General features: G+C 38.7%; 1 protein-coding gene across 5 annotated transcripts in view; it reads left to right on the forward strand.

The window, feature by feature from the left end:
- LOC150078364 (coiled-coil domain-containing protein 186-like) overlaps positions 1-14,310 on the forward strand; it is a 334,475-nt gene extending 320,165 nt beyond the window's left edge. For 4 of the 5 annotated variants that reach the window (XM_090385405.1, XM_090385401.1, XM_090385402.1 and 1 more), the window contains one exon: positions 14,156-14,310. In XM_090385405.1, coding sequence (XP_090241531.1) covers positions 14,156-14,251 — 96 coding nt within the window. In that variant the 3' untranslated portion in view covers positions 14,252-14,310. The remainder of the gene's footprint in view (positions 1-14,155) is intronic. The other variant, XM_090385404.1, reaches the window with a different exon arrangement.
- The last annotated feature ends 3,283 nt before the right edge of the window (positions 14,311-17,593 follow it).

Genomic DNA, 17,593 nt, shown 5'->3' on the forward strand with positions numbered 1-17,593 from the left:
ATAAAAAAAAATGGTATTTTTTTGTTAGCTTTTGGAACGTAACTCCCTTTTTGTACTAATTCTTAGTCCTGTATAACACGATTTTGCATTACACGAGATTTTATAGGAACCGTTTTCACATTACACGAGATTTTGTAGGAACCAAACTACTGTGTTATACGACGGTTACCTGTATATTGAAATGGTTTTCGCCAAATCTATATTCGTGTTTCCTTCTTATGGGGTATAGCTTTATTTAATTCGAAAATTGGCTAAATTTAATCTTTCTGATTCTGATCTTTGTTGTTATGGCAAGGTTGAGACTTCTGAGCACATTCTATTTACATGTTCTATTTATGATGATTTTCATCAAACCTCTTTTTTTCTATCACCCGCATAATCTTACCAAATCAGGAATACAAATTTCTTTTAAACAAGATTAATTTATTGCCTTTCAAAAATTTTGCTGCTCCTAATTTTCATCGTTGAAAGTCACTTATGGGACACCAGTATTGGTTTTGATTTCCTATAAAGAAAGTCTTACCCTAATTTTCATTTATTTATTTTCATTCCATATTTTATTTTATTTTCATTTCATATTTTATTTATTATTATTTTTTTCCCCAGTGACTTGAGGAAACTCAAGGTACGGGATATATTTTTGGTACCTACTGGTATAGCATTACTTCCAGTGGGTGCGGGATTTTGTCCTTTAGGGCAGACTGATTTTAGTGCCTGATGTCCACCACGTTTTGTTTTGGACCTCAGGCACTAGTTGTTGCCCACCTCCTTGTGTAAACAGGCACTGGACAGGCTTTCCAGGTGATCTATTTCTGGGCACTTCACCACCTTCCTGGTGGTGAAGTGGCCAGAAATAGAACAACACACACTGCACAAACATAATATTACATACATTTCTGGCCTTTTACAGAGTTCTCTGTTCGTCACAGTGTATATAACATATTATACATATCAACTGATGATGTACAAACCTAAAATTCACTCTGCTGTGGAATACTGTACAGAGGCAGGCAGCATCTGTTTAGAAGAAAAGTTAATATTGAAAATGAAAAAGAAATCACCATTATTTTGATGCAGAGGAAGGAATATTTGTGAAGTGTCTAATCTCTCTCTATCAAGAGAGAGATTAGATGTCAGGGTAACCCTCAATAGAGATATATAATCTTGTCTAGAAATCTAAGTGTCATCAAAGATGAGAATGGAGCAGTAGATTTCTTTTTGCAAGAAATTAGAAACAGAACTGAGTTTTAAAAGGATTGAAGTTAACTAATTTGCCCATTCAAGAGTTACTTGGTGGTGGATATTCAAGAAGTTGAAGCTGTTTGTGCAGGGCAAGGTTTTTCAAACTGGAAGATCGAACATGCTATTATCAGCAAAGTTAGGGAGGGATATGAGTTGAAAGGTCAATATATAAAAGAAAAAGAGGAGCTGAGAGGAAGATGTGAGCTTTGTAGAACACCAACACTAGCAGACCTCACTAGCTAAGTGATCAGGTGCAATGATGCATCAGTACATGTGCCTTAAGTGACCAGGGTTCAAGCCCATGACTGCTAAATATTAATATAAATGCTTGTATTAATATTAGCAAATGATGCAAGACAGCAAGGCTTATATGGCATCTGCAAAAAAAATAAATTAAATTATGTACCAGGTACATAATGAGGTGCTGCCGCGCTACTCTGAGATTGATAGTGTCACTGATAATGTCACAGCGGCAGCCATTAAAAATGTCTGTACTGTAGGAACTCATGAAACTGGTACAGTAAAATAAATAAAAAAGTACTGCTGCATTATTTTTATTGAAAAAATAATTTCAGTACAATGAATGGAATTTTTCATTGTACTAGTACAATGAAATAATTTGTATAAAATATATTATAAAAACACTCAAATGATTTTAATTCCCGAGTGAATACTCCATCAATTGTCGTTCCATTACATGTAGTATTTACTAAAGTATTTGACTTAATATCTAAATTGAAGACATCTTTCATAAATTCACAAAACTTCTTTCCAGCCTCAGAATTTAATTCTAGATTGAAATCATAGGTATACGATCCAGTGGCTCTTCCAATAATTTTGCACCTTCAATGGAATACGGCATCAAATTCTTGTCTATGGATTTTTGAATTATATCTAACGACATCCCTGGAGTGATGTATATGAAATGTCTCCAATTTCATCTGACACCGCTGTCACATTGCTGCTATTATGTTGTGCAAAGATATGTGATGTACTGATGATAGTTTAACCTTCACATTGATATATCGCAACACCACCACTACGAACATCTGACCTTTTAAATTGAGTCACACATTGGAATGGTTTAAGTAATATATGTTCGTCATTATCCAACACATTTCACTTATTATCAATATTTTGGATTGCTGTAAGATTGTGTCCATTTCGATATCTTGAACATGGGCCCCGTAAACTTTGTAATTCATTGACGATATAGATATACCACTTTGTATGAAATCTTGCAGTTCATCCTCTAGAGACGGTAGCTTATTATTTTTAGAGTGATCTAGTTCAGCACGAAGTTCTATATTACTAGTAGCTTTGCCGTGGTGAAATGTGAAATCGTCGTGGGGATTTGTAATATATAAACCTTGCAATAAGGTCACTCGAGATAACGCCATGTATACAAGTTGCTGTTGATGATCTTTCTTATAATTATATACAACTTTGTCAAAGGTTCCTCTTTGAGATTTATGTATAGTCAAAGCAGAAGCAGATACTAAAGGAAATTGTGTATGTCTACATGTTAATTTCCTATTGTTCTTGAATGGAATCGTAGTTGATTGTTTTATAATCAGTATGGATTGACTAGGTAAATGTTTATCTTTCACGTATTGTTTATAACGAGATTGAAGGTTATATCCTATTTTTGACTCAGGAAATTTCATCCATACTCTAACTGTTTCGTCGTCCTCATTCAAAACATATTAAAGTACCTCTATTGCACTGTTTACCAATCCATCGACCACATCTATATTTGTACTAATCATGTACGGTTTTCGTTTCAATAATGGTAGAATGTATGGAAGTCCTGCAGTTTCAGTCACTGACATTTTGTAAATGAAATTCATTTTGAAGTAATTCATATGAAGTTGTTGGAAATAGTTTCAAATCTAATTGAAACCATAAACGACCAAACATTACAACTAAACCCCAATGGGTTTTTGTACACTAGTTTTTCAAACTCACTGTCAGCTCGTGTAGACACTAGGGATGTAATCAGGAATCTCATTATTAGCCATTTCTAATTTCACTTTTTTTCGTGCACAATATTCCTTCATTCGTTCTGCTGTAGTTTTAGATTCCTGATAAGTATCAGGTATAGTAGAACTCTTTGGTTGAATTTCATTATGATTCGGAACAGTTTGAATTTCTAATTTCCTTTTCTTCTGTTCACGATATTCCTTCCTTATTTCAGCGAGTTTTTTTGGGTGCAGTTTGAGAACTCCCAGACATAACGAAACACTGTTGTTGAATTTCATCTGGATTCACTTTCGGCTCAATTGTACTTGTTGTGTCACTGCATTTGTTGAGTACAATTGAGTTTTCTTGGGCGCATGCGTTGTACTTGTTGCATCACTGCATGCAACAAGTACAATGTATGCGCATCGGGTTTCATGACGATTTCTGGGTAACGTAATGCTTTTTTCCAAATAACGCCTGTAAAAACATTTTAAACATCAAAAGAAAAAAAACCTTCCTATTCACTCCAATAGTTTATTTAGTCCTTTTATTTATTTAAGCTATCCACTTCCACAACAACAGACGGAAATTTGTTCTTGCAATCAACTATCAGCTAACTAAAGGCAAACTTCCTTAAACTTATTCTCTCTATCTTGTGAACTGCTGACTGTGTGGCCATCCCAGAGTATAAACAGAATTTTTTTTATTAGTTGAGAAGTTAGAAGGGGTTATGCTGTTATTTAAGAAACACATAAAATCTAAGGAAGTGCATCCAATTGACATTCGTGGACAATGCAATGTTGAGTCGGCGTGGTGTAATTTAAGCACGGGGAAAGGGAAAATGAGAGTAGATGTATTATAGGCCTATTAAATGTGATGAGTAGAATGAGCATTTGTACAGAGAAATAGTGAGCCAGTAAATCAGAATGTCTTATAATGGTTGATTTTAACTTTCCAGATATTGACTGGAACTTGTGGATTGGTCACTCACACACTATCAAGACTTTTGTGGATTTATTGGATGTCATGTTTTCTACAGCAACATGTTCGAGAGGCACCCAGAGGGATTAATACTCTTCATCTGATTATCAGCAGTGATTCTTCATGCATTAAGAATCTGCAGATAAAGGAACCACTAGGTGGCAGTGATCACAGTATACCTATGTGGGATTTACTTAAAGATGTAACTACCATCAGGTGTAAGGGGAAGGGGTTTTGCTTTCATAAAGGTGACTACAGTGGTCTCAGAGAGTTTTTAAATTCTATACAGTGGGATCAACTGATGATATTACCAATGATGAATTCTAAATGGGAAGCCTTTAGTGACTTAATCTTAGAGGGTACTAGGCTTTTCCTACAAACTAAGAAATACTGTTCAAGGTGGATTTTATTCCTTCATTATAAATGGATATCAGATGAATTAATGCGGCTCATGGCAGAGAAGAAAAATGAGGCACCTCCATAGCCAGGTGGGAAGGAGCAGCAGTGCGTAGCACACGCTTCTCGATTAGACCAGGGTTCGAGCCCGTCACCACCAAATACAGAGGATGCGGAAAGGTCAGGGTATGACCAGCATATCCCGGAGCAATATGCCCTTAGTTGCTAATGCTCCTAAAAACCAAACAACAACAACAACAATGCATTGGATGTATATGAATTATCAGGCGACACAGAAGCCTATGGCAGATATAAACCAGTCTGTAATCAAGTCACAAAGGAGGTTAGGCAGGCAACTGCAGATTACGAGAAATCTTTGGCAAAGATGCTAAGAAAAAGAGCAAAGAGTTCTTTACTTATGGAAACTCTAGAAGAAAAGAGATGAATCAGAGTGGTCCACTTAACATAAAATGGTTTGCTATTGATGATCATGCTCAGGTAACTGATAAACCAAATGAGTATTTTGCATGTACATTCACACATGAGGAGTTATTCAAGGAGTTTGCCAGAAGTTTATCAAACATTAACAGGAGCTAAGCGATTTTGTAATAACTGAGAACAAAGTCAAGGAGAAATTAGTAGTAGTAGTAGTAGTAGTAGTGGCATGTGATGCAAGAAAGTAAGTGTATGAGCTTATGCAGCATAAGCCAAAAAAAAAAAAAAAAAAAAAACACAATTCCCTCCAAATACCTTTCCTTAGGAGACTTTAAATGAACTGAGATAGTTAATTGAAAAATTACCTTATTCAACCTATCAACTTCCACGACAGATGGAAGTTTGTTCCAGCAATTAACCACCCGCTGGCTAAAGGCAAATTTCCGCACATCTATTCTACATCTGTCTTTTCTTAATTTGAATTTATGCCCCCTTAGGTTCGTAATCTGAACAAGTGGAAGGATCCCATCAGAATTCAGCGTACTCAACCCATTCAAGGCCTTATACACCTCAATCAGATCACCACACAGGTGCCTAGTCTCCAGCCACTGCAATTTGCAGAACTTAAGCCTCTCTTGGTAAGAGGATCCCTTCATTCCCCTCACCAATCGTGTTGCCCTTCTCTGTACATGCTCAAGCAAATCGACATCCTTCCTAAAATGAGGCCTCCAGACCTGCACGCAGTACTCAAGGCATGGCCTGACCATTGCCTTATACAGAGGGACAATCACCTCCTTTTCCCTGCTAGCAAAATTCCTATATATCATTGACAAAACCCCATGACCTGCACTGGCAGCCTGTCTGCATTGCTTAGAAAACTTCATATCTGATTGCACAATTACTTCCAGGTCTTTTTCATTTTCTACCACCTTAAGTGTAGTACCACACAGTTGGTACTTTTCTCTCGGGTTACTTCTACCCATATGCAGTACTTTGCATTTGTCAAGGTTAAACTTCAGTTGTCACTTCTTAGCCCATCTGCCCAAATAATCTAGATCCAGTTGGTAAGGGTTTGCTTAGTTGCTTTGCCGCCTCCTTTAATATAACTGGATAGATCCCATCCACCCCAGGTGCTTTTCTTATGTTGAACTTCAACAATTTCTCCTCCACTTTGCTCCCAGTTATTACAAAATCATTAAGTACTCTGCTACAATTTGATAACCTTCTACCATTTTCAAACATTAATAATTCCTTGTGTGAATGTAGATGCAAAATACTCATTCAGTTTGTTTGCTGTCTGAGCAGGATCATCAACAGTGGAACCATCGATGTCAACTAGACCATTCTGATTCATCCCCTTCCTTTTAGAGTTTATATAAGTAAAGAAACCCTTGAACTAATGAGACTCATAACAGAGAAGAAAAATGCATCCCATGCATTTTTCTTTTCTGTTACGAGTCTCATTAGTTCATTAGATAACCATTTAGGCCTAAACCTTGAACAGTATTTCTTAAAAGGTATGAAACTTTTAGTAGCATCCACGATTAATTCCTTGAATGCTTCCCACTTAGAATTTACTGTTGGTAACATCGTCAGTTTATCCCACTGTACAGAATATAAAAACTGTCGGAGACCACTGTACTTACCTTTACGGAAGCAAAAACCCTTTCCTTTACCCCTGATGGTAATTAAATCTTTAAGTAAATCCCACATCAGTACACTGTGAGCACTGCCACCTAGTGGTTCCTTTATCTGCAAATTCTTAATACACGAATGATCACTGCTGATAACCAGATCAAGAGTATTACTCTCTCTGGTTGCCTCTCGAGCATGCTGCTGCAGAAAACAGTCATCCAATAAATCCACAAAAGTCTGACTAGCGTGTGAGTGACCAACCCACAAGTTCCAGTCAATATCTGGGAAGTTAAAATCCCCCATTATAAGACATTCTGATTTACTAGCCCACTCTATTTCTCTGTACCCTATAACACACTCCTACTCCTATTTTTGCTTTCGCAGTGCTAATGTCACACCAGACTGACTCAACAGTGCATTGTTCATCTATATCAACTGTGTGCACTTCTTTTGATTTTGTTTTTCTTAATTAACAGCATAACAGCTCCTCCCTTCCTATCCTTTCTGTACACATTGTACTCCCCAAATTCCAGTTCTGCATTCCTTATATCTGGGTGACACCACGTCTCTGCTATCCCAACAATATCTGCCTTTGATGTCTTGACCACACTTCAGATTTATTTACTATACTTCTAGCATTGGTATACATGTACTTATTCCTAGTTACCCTAACACATCCCATATACCCGCCTATTTCACAATGACTGCCATCCGTCCCTGAAACCCCCAACACCCCTCTCTCCAGGTCGCTACTTATTCTAATAGAAGTTGTGCAAGAATCACTTTCAACTCTCTGCCTGTGGCTACTATTAAACTATTAGTCGTTGTATCCTCCCAAGCTAGCACTTTTCCGACCCACCTAACACTGCCTCGATAGCCTCCGTAGCCAGGTGGGAAGGAGCAGCAGTGCGTAGCACACGCTTCTTGATTAGACCGGGGTTTGAGCCCGTGACCATCAAATGCGGAGGATGTGGAAAGGTCAGGGAATGACCATCCCATATCCCTTATATGCTCCTAAAAAAAAAAAAAAAAAAAAAACCTTGCAGGTGCCTAGTCTCCAGCTGCTGCAATTTGCAGAACTTAAGCTTCTCCTGGTAAGAGGATCCCTTCATTCCCCTCACCAAATTTGTTGCCCTTTGTACACGCTCAAGCAAATCTACATCCTTCCTAAAATGAGGCCTCCAGACCTGCACACAGCACTTACGGCGTGGACTGATCATTACCTTATACAGAGGGGCAATCACCTCCTTTTCCCTGCTAGCAAAATTGCTATATATCATTGACTACACCCCATAACCTGCCCTGGCAGCCTGTCTGCAAAATTACTCCCAGGTCTTTCATTTTCTACCACCTTAAGTGTAGTATCACACAGCTGGTACGTTTCTCTGGGGTTACTTCTACCCATATGCAGTACTTTGCATTTTTCAATGTTAAACTTCAGTTGCCACTTCTCAGCCCATGTGCCCAAATTTTTTAGATCCTGTTGCAGTAACACCCTGCCGTTACAGTCATCTGCAAACTTCAATACTAAGCCTGATATACCTTCATTAATATCATTCATAAATATACAAAACAACAGTGGACCCAACACCGAACCCTGTGGGACTCCACTAATAACATTAGTCCACGAAGAGCAGCACCCATTGATTAATGGGTGCTGCTCTTCGTGCAGAAGTTACCACTCATTAATCAATGGGTGGTTACTTCTACCACCCTCTGTCTTCTCCCACTCAACCATCCTTTTATCCATTGTAGCAACTTACTTTATACCATTCTGCTCCAATTATTTTTTTTGCATCCAGTTCCTTTGTAACCACATCATAATAACCAATCAAATTTGTGAGACAAGATTTACCCTTAACAAACCCATGCTATGTCTGAATTATTGCTGCAGTCTTGTCTAGATGATCCTGCAATGCATCTTTAACCAGTAACTCCATTATTTTACCCAGAACAGAAGTGAAACTAACTGGTCTGTAATTACTCGTGTCTCCCTTCGATCCCCCTTTGTGAATTTGGGATACATTTGCACATCTCCAGTCTGTGGGGACCTCCCCCGAATCCAAGGATGCTCTCATAATTATGGCTAAGGGTTTGCTTACTTCCTTTGCTGCCTCCTTTAGTGTAACTGGATAGATGCCATCCACCCCAGGTGCCATTCTTATGTTTAAATTCAACAATTTCTCCTCCACTTTGTTCTCAGTTATTACAAAATCATTAAGCACCCTGCTACAATTTGATAACCTTCTGTCATTTTCAAACCTTAGTAACTCCTCGTGTGAATGTAGATGCAAAATACTCATTCAGTTTGTTTGCTATCTGAGCAGGATCATCAACATCAAGTGAACCAGTAGATTCATCCCCTTCCTTTTTGAGTTTATATAAGTAAAGAAATCCTTGCTGTTTTTCTTAGCATCCTTTGCCAAACATTTCTCGTAGTAGTAGTAGTAGTAGTGGCACATGATGCAAGAAAGCAAGTGTAGGAGCTTATGCAGCATCAGCCAAAAAAAAAAAAAAAAAAAATCACACCATTCCCTCCAAATACCTGTCCAGTTCCTCCTTAAATTTATTTAACCTATCAACTTCCACAACGACAGATGGAAGTTTGTTCCAGCAATTAACCACCCGCTGGCTAAAGGCAAATTTCCGCACATCTATTCTACATCTGTCCTTTCTTAATTTGAACTTATGTCCCCGTAGGTTCGTAATCTGAACAAGTGGAAGGATCCCATCAGAATTCAGCGTGCTCAACCCATTCAAGGCCTTATAGACCTCAATCAGATCACCGCGTAGGTGCCTAGTCTCCAGCCACTGCAATTTGCAGAACTTAAGCCTCTCTTGGTAAGAGAATCCCTTCATTCCCCTCACCAATCGTGTTGCTCTTCTCTGTACATGCTCAAGCAAATCTACATCCTTCCTAAAATGAGGCCTCCAGACCTGTACGCAGTACTCAAGGCGTGGCCTGACCATTGCCTTATACAGAGGGACAATCACCTCCTTTTCCCTGCTAGCAAAATTCCTATATATCATTGACAAAACCCCATGACCCGCCCTAGCAGCCTGTCTGCACTGCTCAGAAAACTTCATATCTGACTGCACAATTACTCCCAGGTCTTTTTCATTTTCTACCACCTTAAGTGTAGTACCACACAGTTGGTACGTTTCTCTAGGGTTACTTCTCCCCATATGCAGTACTTTGCATTTGTCAAGGTTGAACTTCAGTTGCCACTTCTTAGCCCATCTGCCCAAATTATCTAGATCCTGTTGCAGTAGCACACTGCCATTACTGTCATTAACAACCCTGCCAACCTTTGTGTCATCTGCAAACTTCGACATTAAGCCTGATATACCTTCATCAATATCATTGATAAATACACAAAACAGTGGACCCAACACCGAACCCTGTGGGACTGCACTAATAACATTAGTCCACAAAGAGCAGCACCCATTGATTACCACCCTCTGTCTTCTCCCACTTAACCATCCTTTTATCCATTGTAGCAACTTACCCTTAATACCATTCTGCTCCAATTTGTACAGTAGTCTTCCATGCGCAACAGTGTCAAAAGCTTTCCTGAAATCCAAGTATATGATATCAAAATTATTTTTTGCATCCAGTTCCTTTGTGACCACATCATAATAACCAATCAAATTTGTCAGACAAGACTTTCCCTTAACAAACCCATGCTGTGTTTGAATTATTGCTGCAGTCTTGTCTAGATGATCCTGCAATGCATCTTTAACCAGTGACTCCATTATTTTACCCGGAACAGAAGTTAAACTAACTGGTCTGTAATTACTCGTGTCACCCTTTGATCCACCTTTGTGAATTGGGGACACATTTGCACATCTCCAGTCCGTGGGAACCTCCCCTGAGTCCAAGGATGCTCTCATAATTATGGCTAAGGGTTTGCTTAGTTGCTTTGCCGCCTCCTTTAAAATAACTGGATAGATCCCATCCACCCCAGGTGCCTTTCTTATGTTTAACTTCAACAATTTCTCCTCCACTTTGCTCTCAGTTATTACAAAATCATTAAGCACACTGCTACAATTTGATAACCTTCTTCCATTTTCAAACTCTAATAATTCCTCACGTGTGAATGTAGATGCAAAATACTCATTCAGTTTGTTTGCTATCTGAGCAGGATCATCAACAGTCGAACCATCGATGTCAAGTGGACCAATCATATTCATCCCCTTCCTTTTAGAGTTTATATAAGTAAAGAAATCCTTGCTGTTTTTCTTAGCATCTTTTGCCAAAGATTTCTCTTAATCCGCCTTCACCTGCCGAACCTCCTTTGTGACCTGATTACAGACTAGCTTATATCTGCCACAGGCTTCTGCGTCACCTGATAATTTATATGCATCCCATGCATTTTTCTTCTCTGTCACGAGTCTCATTAGTTCATTTGATAACCATTTAGGCCTAAACCTTGAACGATATTTCTTAATCGGTATATAAAGTCTAGTAGCTTCCACGATTAATTCCTTGAATGCTTCCCACTTAGAATTTACTGTTTGTAACATCGTCAGTTGATCCCACTGTACAGAATTTAAAAACTGTCTGAGACCACTGTACTCCCCTTTACGGAAGCAAAAACCCTTTCCTTTACCCCTGACGGTAGTTACCTCTTTGAGTAAATCCCACTTCAGCACACTGTGATCACTGCCACCTAGTGGTTCCTTTATCTGCAAATTCTTAATACACGAATGATCACTGCTGATAACCAGATCAAGAGTGTTACTTTCTCTGGTTGCCTCTCGAACATGCTGCTGCAGAAAACAATCATCCAATAAATCCACAAAAGTCTGACTAGTGTGTGAGTGACCAACCCACAAGTTCCAGTCAATATCTGGGAAGTTAAAATCCCCCATTATAAGACATTCTGATTTACTGGCCCACTCTATTTCTCTGTACAATTGTTCATTGTACTCATTCAAGTCATTAGGCCGATAACACACTCCTACTCTTATTTTTCTTTTCGCAGTGCTTATCTCACACCAAACTGACTCAACAGAGCACTGTTCATCTATATTAACTGGGTGCACTTCCTTTGATTTTATGTTTTTCTTAATTAACAGCATAACGCCCCCTCCCTTTCTGTCCTGTCTATCCTTTCTGTACACATTGTACTCCCCAAATTCCAGTTCTGCATTCCTTATATCTTTGTGACACCACGTCTCTGCTATCCCAACAATATCCGCCTTTGATGTCTTGACCAACACTTCAAATTCATCAAATTTATTTACTATACTTCTAGCATTGGTATACATGCAAGCATACATGCTCCTATGCCTATTCCTTGTTACCCAACACATCCCATATACCCAACTGTTCCATGATGACTGCCATCCGTCCCTGAAACCCCCAACACCCCTCGCTCCTTATTCTAATAGAAGTTGTGCAAGAATCACCTTCACCTCTGCCTGCGGTTACTGTTAAACTATTAGTCTTTGTATCCCCCCAAACTAGCAGTTTTCCGACCCACCTAACACTGCCTCGATAGCATCAGCAAATATTCTTGCACCCTTTCTATTTAAGTGTATCCCATCCCTGTAGAAGCAATCTGTCCTGTTAACAAGTACAGTCCAGGCTGAAAAAAATTCTACCCCTTGAGCCTTCCACAATCTTTCCAGGGCCGAATTGATCGACAAGGCTCTCATCATGTACTCCCTCCTATCGTGTCTGGGCAGAATTGCAGACACTTTCAAATTCAACCCTATTTCACGGCTTTTTTTCAACAGTGACCTGTACTTGTTGAGTAATTCCACTGGTCTCCTACTCTTAATATCATTAGTGCCAACGTGTACAACTATACCACCTTTTGTGCCCTTGAAAGATGATATCCGCACAACGTCATCAACCTTTGCCCCTGGCAGACATACCCTGGTCCTGTTCCACCTATCCTTTTTACAGAGGATGTTCCCCGCTTCCCTGACAATAGAGTCACCAACAACTACTAGTTCCTGTGGGACGCGCATTCTGCCTTAGGGGTTGCCGCTGTGTTGAGTGATGACCAAGTGCAAGCTCTGGCGTTGATGTGGGCAGCTGAGAGCCTGATGGGCCCCTCAATTTAGATCTTTCGAGGGCATCCACCCTGTCCTTCAAACTCTCATATAGGCCCATAACAACGCTGAGCTGTCGCCTGATTTCCTTACACTCCTTACATCGCGCACACACAAAGACATCCCCCATGGCAATATCATGTTCCGTTCCAGAGAGTTCGGCAAACATTTCACAAGTTGCACATTTTTTTAGGCTGTGATGCGTTGGAGAATTGCCCCCCTCAGTTCTCCCCCGAGTCACAGCACTCCTGCCACTTTGTGCCCGTTGCTTTGCTGCTCTAGTTTGGGGCATGGTAGTTTAAATTAATAAAATCAATAAATTAAATGTCAATAGTATTTGAATAGAAACTATTAAATAGAAACAGTGAAGCGTATTACTATATAATTATGCGTTAGAGCTACCTAGCTACCTCAATTAAAAAATATGAATTCCCTACCACTATATCCAAAAACAATGGCTACAAAAATGGAACGAAATAACGGTTTTACCTATCGTAAGTAAAATCCACAAAAACTCTTTATCTAAATTAAAAATAAAAAATAACCTGCGTAACTATAACTATATGACTACGTATTAAGTACAATATAAAATAACAATCGTGAAAATAAAAGGCAAACACTTATCGTTTTTGCGGAGCCTGTAACTGACAGCTGTAACTTTTAAAGAGATTCAGCGCCCTCTCGTAATCTGCCTTCGCCTGTCTAACCTCCTTTGTGACTTGATTACAGACTAGCTTTTATCTGCCATAGGCTTCTGAGTCGCTTGATAATTTATATGCATCCCATGTATTTTTCTTCTCTGCCACGAGTCTCATCAATTCATTTGTCAACCATTTAGGCCTAAACCTCGAACAATATTTCTTAATAGGTGTGGGACTTTTAGTCGCTTCCATGATTAATTCCTTGAATGCTTCCCACTTAGCTGTTGGTAACGTCATCAGTTGATCCCACTGTACAGAATTTAAAAACTGTCTGAGACTCAGACAGTTTGCTTATTCTTAATATCATTATTACCAATGTGTATAACTATATCACCTTCATGTGCTTAAAAGGTAACTTCTAATCCATTGACTTTTGTCCTTGGTAGCCACACCCTAGTCATATTCAGTTATTGCTATCCAAAGTTCTCGTAGTGGAAGAGAACGGGGTTGCAATCTTCAGTAACCCCGTAACCATGTCAAGTATAAAGTAAAGGTTGCCTTCCGTATAAAGTGAAGGCAACCTTTCACTTTATACTTGACATTGTCTGTGAAAAAGCATTATGAAGACTAATTTCATCCAAAAAATGGAACTGTATAAACAGTATTTCAAACTGGTATTGAAACTGAAATTTCAGCTTTTATTTTTCTCTGGTAACATAGATTATGTAATGTATCGTTACTGATAATTCTGAAAATTTTGTAATCTAGGTTACAATATTATAATTATTTTCATTCAGGAAAATATCAACACACTAGGAGAAGAGATTTCCCGCTTAACTAAAGAACGATCGGAGCTATATAACCAACTGCAGAGAAATCGAAGTGGAAAGTAAGAAAAGCAACACTATTTATTTATTTTCATGTAGTGAAAGTGATCATCTTGTGACTGAACAAACTGGATATTGTACAGAAGAAATACTTTTGTATTTATTGTATTAAAATTTATAATATAAAAAATGTCAGTTTGTACTTGTTTTTTTCTAGTGTATTTCTTTTCATTAGACTGCTGTAAGGTGAATAGCCAAGCAGTGTATATAATTAAAGCTTCCATTTAAACACAATGGCCATTATTAAATGATACAATATAGGATTGCAGGGGTGCATTTCAGTGCAGTAGTTAAAATAAAATAAAATTCATATGCTTTTACTATGTTCAGTCTTGGGAATTTTTCTGTTCCCACTGAAGACAAGATGCTGAGTATGCATCCTTAAGGACTTATATTCAATTTGAGAACAAATACTGTTATCCAAGGTCTGCCTAACTTGCTAATATCTTTTTAAATCATCGTCATCTGAAATGGCAACTGCTATACATTAAAAATATATGCATTTATGTTGTTTCAATGAAAGTTTTTTACTTCCATATAATGCTGCTCATCTGTACATTTAGACAAAAAATACAAATGGACAGAATTCAAAGTTCAGAACATTCTCTAATAGAGACGACCCACCAGCTGACAAGAAGCCAATAAGCTTCAAAGCAGCTGTCCTAGCAGTCTCAATATTTAAATATATAGCAACCTCCTGATTTAGAAACAAAGCACCCTTGAAAAAAAGCTTTTAAAGTAAAAAAAAATCATGAATCAGGAGGGAATTTCCTGGGCATATAATGGTTAATGTTATAAAAAAAAAAAACATTGCCATTAAGATAACCATGTATATGTTCTAACAACAAAATTTAAAACTTTTTCAGCAATAAAATTTTCAAATATTATGTTGAGAAAAGGATGCAATGTGATTTAAGTGAATTTTATTGTTTAAAAACTATACATACGAGAGGGCATTAGCATTAGTAGAGGCATATGATGCAAGAAAGCAAGCTTATTCAGCATCAGCCAAAAAAAAAAAAAAAAATCACTACTCCCATTTCACCCCTCCGCTGGCTAAAGGCAAATTTCCGCACATCTATCCGACATCCGTCCTTCCTCAATTTGAATTTATGCCCTCTCAGGTGATTATTCTGAGCAAGAGGAAGAATCCCATCGACATTGAGCATGCTCAAGCCATTCAAAGCCTTACACACCTCTATCAGATCACCTCGCCGATGCCTAGTCTCCAGACTCTGTAATTTGCAAACCTTAAGCCTTTCTTCGTAAGAGCAACCGTTTGTTCCACTCACTAATCTTGTTGCACTTCTCTGTACTCGTTCCAGCAGCTCTACATCCTTCTTGAAATGAGACCTCCAGACCTGTATTCAGTACTCAAGGTGTGGCCTGACCAATGCCTTATACAAGGGAATAATCACCTCCTTATCCCTGCTAGAAAAATTCCTGTATATCATTGACAAGACACCATGAGCTACTCTTGCAGCTCGTCTGCACTGCTCAGAGAACTTCATATCTGCCTGCACAATTACCCCCAGGTCCTTTTCATTCTCTACCACTGTCAGCGTAGTACCACAGAGTTGATACGTTGATCTAGGGTTACTGTTTCCCATATGTAGTACTTTACATTTGTCAATGTTAAACTTCATTTGCCACCTCTCAGCCCATCTGCTCAACCTTTCCAGATCCTGTTGCAGCAGCATAGCATCAGTAATGTCCTTAACAACCCTGCCAACCTTTGTATCGTCTGCAAACTTGGACATTAAGCTTGATATACCATCATCAATATCATTTATAAATACAGAAAACAACAATGGACCCAACACTGAACCCTGAGGAACTCCACTAATAACATTAGTCCACGTTGAGCAGTGTCCATTGATTACCACTCTGTCTTCTGCCACTCAACCATCCCTTTATCCATAGCAGCAATTTGCCTCCAATGCCACACTGCTCCAGTTTGTGCAGCAGTCTTCCATGCGCAACAGTATCAAAAGTCTTTCTAAGATCCAAATATATAATATCAAAGTTATTCCCTGCTGAGCTATAACTGAATTCTTGTCCAGATGATCCTGCAGTGCTTCTTTAACCAGTGCTTCCATTAATTTTCCTGGAACTGAAGTTAAACTAACAGGTCTATAATTACTTGTGTCAGCCTTTGATCCTCCTTTGTGAATTGGGGTTACATTTGCACATCTCCAGTCTATGGGTACCTCCCCTGAGTCCAAAGAAGCTCTCATAATTATGGCTAGGGGTTTGCTTACTTCCTTTGCTGCCTCCTTTAATATAACTGGATAGATCCCATCCACCCCGGGTGCCTTTTTTATGTTTATCCTCAACAATTTCTCCTCCACTTTCCTCTCAGTTATTAGAAAATCATCTAGCTCACTGTCAATGTTTACTTCACCTACGACATTCCCCTTCCTGAATAACTCCTCATGTGTGAATGTAGATGCAAAATACTTGTTTAGATTGTTAGCCACCTGAGCAGGATCCTCAACTGTTGAACCATCAACATCCAGTGGACCAATCTGATTCATCCCTTTCCTTCTTGAGTTTAAATAGGTAAAGAACTCTTTTCTGTTTTTCTTTGCATCCTTTGCCAAGGATTTCTCATAATCTGCCTTTGCCTGCCTAATCTCCTTTGTGACTTGGTTACAGACCAACTTATATCTATCATAGGCTTCCGTGTCACCCATTAATTTGTATGTATCCCATGCATTTTTCTTCTCTGCCATATGTCTCATTAGTTCATCTGACAACCATTTAGGCCTGAACCCTGAACAATATTTCTTGGTTGGTATGTAAAGCCTGGTAGCTTCCAAGATTAGCTCCTTGAATGCTTCCCATTTTGAATTTGCTGTTGGTAACATCATCAGTTGGTCCCACTGTATAGAATTTAAATACTGTCTCAGACCATCATAGTCGCCTTTACGAAAGCAAAAACCCTTCCCTTTACCTCTGTTGGTAGTTACCTCCTTGAGTAAATCCCACTTCAGCACACTGTGATCACTGCCACCAAGTGGTTCCTTTATCTGCAGATTCTTAATGCATGAAGAATCACTACTGATAATCAGATCAAGAGTATTACTCCCTCTAGTTGCCTCCTGAACATGCTGGTGTAGAAAACAATCATCCAATAAATCCACAAAAGCCTTGCTAGTGTGTGAGTGACCAACCCACAAATTCCAGTCAATATCTGGGAAATTAAAATCCCCCTTTATAAGACTCTCTGATTTACTGGCCTATTCTATTTCCCTTTACAGTATCTTATTATACTCAGAGTCATTAGGCCTATAGCACACTCCTACTCTCAATTTTGATTTACCTATGCTTATGTCACACCAAACT

The sequence above is a fragment of the Mastigoproctus giganteus genome, chromosome 11, assembly GCF_048544385.1.
Source record: "Mastigoproctus giganteus isolate SK-2022 chromosome 11, ASM4854438v1, whole genome shotgun sequence".
Classification (NCBI taxonomy): Eukaryota; Metazoa; Arthropoda; class Arachnida; order Uropygi; family Thelyphonidae; genus Mastigoproctus; species Mastigoproctus giganteus.